This window comes from Quercus lobata, unplaced genomic scaffold (assembly GCF_001633185.2).
Source record: "Quercus lobata isolate SW786 unplaced genomic scaffold, ValleyOak3.0 Primary Assembly Scq3eQI_262, whole genome shotgun sequence".
Lineage (NCBI taxonomy): Eukaryota > Viridiplantae > Streptophyta > Magnoliopsida > Fagales > Fagaceae > Quercus > Quercus lobata.
In genome coordinates, this window is record NW_022155160.1 from 1,469 (window position 1) to 5,746 (window position 4,278).

Below are 4,278 nucleotides of genomic sequence, written 5' to 3' on the forward strand. Positions count from 1 at the left end.
GTGAAGTCCGGTGTTGTTGAGGTGTTCTCCCCCATGTGATCTTTCTTTTTTGGAGGTCAGATTGGATCCCCTTTAGATTTATTTACTTTCTTCTTTTATACTCGTCCGTGTTCATTGTCCTTCGTCCACGTGTAGGGTCAATCTTTACAAGACTGATATTTGTCCCATCAGTCTAATCCCAGAATTGTTGGGTATGGTTGATAAGGCTGCAGAGTACGGCTCTGTCATGTGTTGGGTCTTAGCTGGAAGGGTAGTAAGGATAACTTCCCCAAGATATTTTGGATCTCCTTACAAATTCGTCCCTATACCAGTTTTATCCCTTCATTTCGGTGGGATTCAGGATCTGCCGAGGACCAAACTGTCCTCGGCTGCCTTCCAAAATTGTTTTGTGCTCTGTACTGTAGAGCTTGGGCCACAGCTCTCCTCGGATTGGGCCTTCGGATTTTCCAGGATCAATTGGGCTTGGTCCTTAAATTATTGGGCCCCACAATATGAATTATATTATGCATCTTATTGTGTATTTTTAAGTGTATCCATGCATATGCATTTCAAGCTAGTTGAATATAATTAATGTGACTTCTCATTGAAAAATATGGAAATGATAAAAATATATAAATCCAATAAGTGAGGTCCAATTGAAACTAATACATCAAACACAACCGTATCTCTTATAACAATTCGACATACAACGTACAAACACCCAAATAGGCGTTTAAACTTTCAACATTATATTTTGATTGCTAGGCCCGGCATGCTTCAAGAATGCCCAATCGATAAGCACCGCCACAGGCTTCAGCAATCAACTTATAACTCAATTACCTATCACGCTAATCTCCATATTAAAGAAACTAAAAATGTGTATAATTTTTTTTCCCAAAGGATGAAAGGACAAGAATGTAAGTTCCTTTTCTATCCTTCATAGATACGTATTTTGTATAATTTTTCCCTCTCTACAAGCAACTTGTGGGCTGGACAAAACCAGTAGATGTTCCAGCAGCATGGCTACACGAAGCTTGGGCTACTTGATTCTTGTAAGTGAGCTTTACATCCTCCAATCTTATTCTAGAGCATGGATTTCCAGAACTACAATCAAATTTCACAGCAACCTCTGTTGCTGATGTTCCATGGATATCTTGGTATGTCACATCACTAATTTTTACTCCAGAAGCCTAATAAAAGGAAAAAAGAAATTAATTTTCCACTGATGGGATGCAAGCTCCAACTAAAAATAGAAATGAAAAATATTGAACAAATTATGAAGTAAAGTACAAAACTTTGAAAATGTTTGGGGGGGCTCATTTTGGGTTCAAAACTAGGATAGAGTAACAATTGATTTTGACATGATAATAGGCTTGGCTATGTGTCTGTTTGGGAACAATTTATCTAACTTTTTGCTAAAAGTATACTAAAGTATATTTGTACTTTAAAAACCTTGAAAAAGTGAGTTTTAAAGGTTATTGTCTTAGGCTTATGGGAACTAAAATTTTTAGAATTGATGTGTGATTTACTTGAACATGTTTAGGCCTTTTCAAAAACAACCATATCTTTTTTTTAAACTACATTTGCATGCAAAATAAGGTTTAAAAAAAAATATTACCTGACCAGGGCATCCCTTATTGCCAGGACAGTAATTTTGGTCAATTACTATAGGATTTTGGACATTTGTCATAACGGCATGTTGGAATAGAATGTTCTTAGCAAACCCATTGCTAGGCCTTCCCCATGACTTAATCCTCACCCCATTCTGAGTACCAGTAAAAGTAGCTGTTTTAACAGTCACATTTTGTACCCCAGCCTCTTGCTGGTCCTTACCTAGACTCCCAATGCTGCACCAATTAAGTACACCAATAAAACCAATTTAGCATCACCATGTAATATAGTTGTTTCAAACATGTAATATTTTAACGAATAAAAAAAGTAATTAAATACCTAATTCCATGCCCAGGTCCGCATGCAACATTCTCAATCCACAAGTTAGTGGTACCAGGGCCAATTGAGATGCAATCATCACCAGTCCCAATCTTGGAGTTGAGAATTGTGACACTTGAAGATAATTGAACATGAATTCCATCAGTGTTTGGACTGTTTCCAGCAGCAGTGACCCTAACACCTTGCATTTTCACATTGTGGCAAGCATTGATGACGATGTGGAACATTTGGCTATTTAGGGAGGTTAATGCATGGACTGCAATGTTGTTCGAATTTGAAAATTCCAATGTCTGCTTGCATACACACAAGAAAATATTCCAATTATTATTGTTTTAAAAATTATATGTAATATATATATATATATATATATATATATATATGTGAGTGTGTGTGAAAGACTATTGAATTAAATATGTTTGACCTTAATGGGATGGACTTCCAATGCAAGCAACAACAACAAAAGCCAAAACAAGTTGTTTGACCTTTCTTGGATTCAGATCCTCTAAATTTTCTAAGGTACTCTACCAAATAGATTTCCTTAAATCCTAACTATTCTTTAATGATTTAATAGTCTAGATTCCGCCATGTCAGCATTTCACTAATAATAATCTTAATTGTTTTGTTTGCAACATTATTTCATTATTTTAAGAATACTATTAGTGAAATGATGACATGACAAAATCAAGATCATTAAATTATTAAAAAGTGGTTAGGATTTAAGGAAATCTATTGATAAAGTACCCTAAAAAATCTAGAGGATCTAAATCTGACATTTCACATATATTCTCTTAAGTTTTTAAGCATGTTTACTGATATTCTGCTACATAAGATGGGGTTATTCCCAAGTATAGTCGATACGATTTCCTTGGAAGCTATTTTAATTTCTCAAAAATCTCCATCAAAACTGAAGAGGGAAAAATCAGTCAAAAGTTCAAAAGAAAATCCAAACAGAAAAGGCACACCAGAAGTGTTCATTCCACCCACTCCCAGTTGAGTTACCTAGAAAATAACGATATATATATATATATATATATAAATAATGTATATTAAGGGTGAATCTAGCCCCAAAAAGTTAAAATATTTCAAATTCTATTTTCTTTTACTCGGTCAATGTAAGAAAAATCTATAGTAATGCCCACCATAAAAACCATTTTTCTTCTTCACAAACACTTTAATTTGTGATGGACACTTTTAACCTATTTCCGGGCACTTGACAGTTTCCTATGTGAAACTGATTAGTGTGCATTTAAATTTTAAACATAGTTTTTGTGGAAAACTTATATTTTGAAAGTCGATCAAGAGACTTTTAAAATTGTACGTAAACAAATATAAGCTGAAAAGCTAAAAGAAAAAAAATACTAAAGACAAATGGAATTGTTATAAACTCTAAATATGTAAGAAAAGGCAATTTAATCATTTTCACATACCGTGGCTCCCGAAGGACAACTATTGCCAGAAGCTTTGCAAGCCCACAAACCAGTGCCTTGGCCATCAAGAATTCCACCAGATATGGTAACCCCATCAACATGTTTAAACAAAAGCCAGTTTCCTGTATTTCCAAGGACCCTATAGTCTGCTGGAGCCACAAGTGTCCCATCTATGCGCACAGTGATAGCATTGTTCTTACATGGTCCACTGAAAACCACTTGCCCGAGATAGAACCTCCCTGCTGGCACATAAATTATGGCAGGACTTACTGAGGCACAAGCTTTTGTCCATGCACTAAAAAAAGCCTGAGTCGAGTCCGTTTTCCCATCTCCCTTGGCTCCCAAACTCACCACATTGTATGTCATAGGAGATGCTATCACTAAGGAAATGAACATAGAGAGAAGTGCAAGGACAAGAGAGCTTTTGGGGTATGCCATTTTGGTTTGATTTGAAGGAGAAAATAATGTGTCTGTTTGTAACTTTGACTGTCTGTGTGTAAGTGTAAGAGAGAGAAGAAGTGGCTTAGTGAGTTTAGAAGTTGAGAGTTGTGGAGGTGATGAGGAAGATGAAAGTGTTTAAGGGTATTTATAGGATTTGAATGCACATTTAGTTTCTCACTTTTTCGGTTATAATATGAGCAGCGGCGCCGAAGTTTGGAAAGAAGATGTTGTTGTTTTACATTAAAACTTTTTTAATCCCTTCTATACTACAGTACCCTTACGTGGGACATAACATGACTTGCATTTTTGGATTGGGATTTGTATGCTTCTACTAATTTTTACAATAGCTGATTATCTAATCCAATTAGTTTAAAATTGACAAACTATCATTTTCAATGCTTATATTATATTTATAAATTTTGTATTGTCTATCATGTTTATTAGTTTATGGATTATATACTAAAGAAATGGTAACAAATGC

General features: G+C 35.1%; 1 protein-coding gene across 1 annotated transcript; it reads right to left on the bottom strand.

The window, feature by feature from the left end:
* Positions 1-642: 642 nt before the first annotated feature.
* On the bottom strand, positions 643-3,794 carry LOC115973708 (polygalacturonase-like). Its single transcript, XM_031093970.1, has 4 exons — positions 3,357-3,794; positions 1,930-2,219; positions 1,598-1,826; positions 643-1,169 (listed from the first exon to the last, which is right to left on the bottom strand). The coding sequence occupies exons 1-4, from the start codon at positions 3,792-3,794 to the stop codon at positions 951-953; spliced, it is 1,176 nt and encodes a 391-aa protein (XP_030949830.1). The 3' UTR covers positions 643-950.
* Positions 3,795-4,278: the final 484 nt, after the last annotated feature.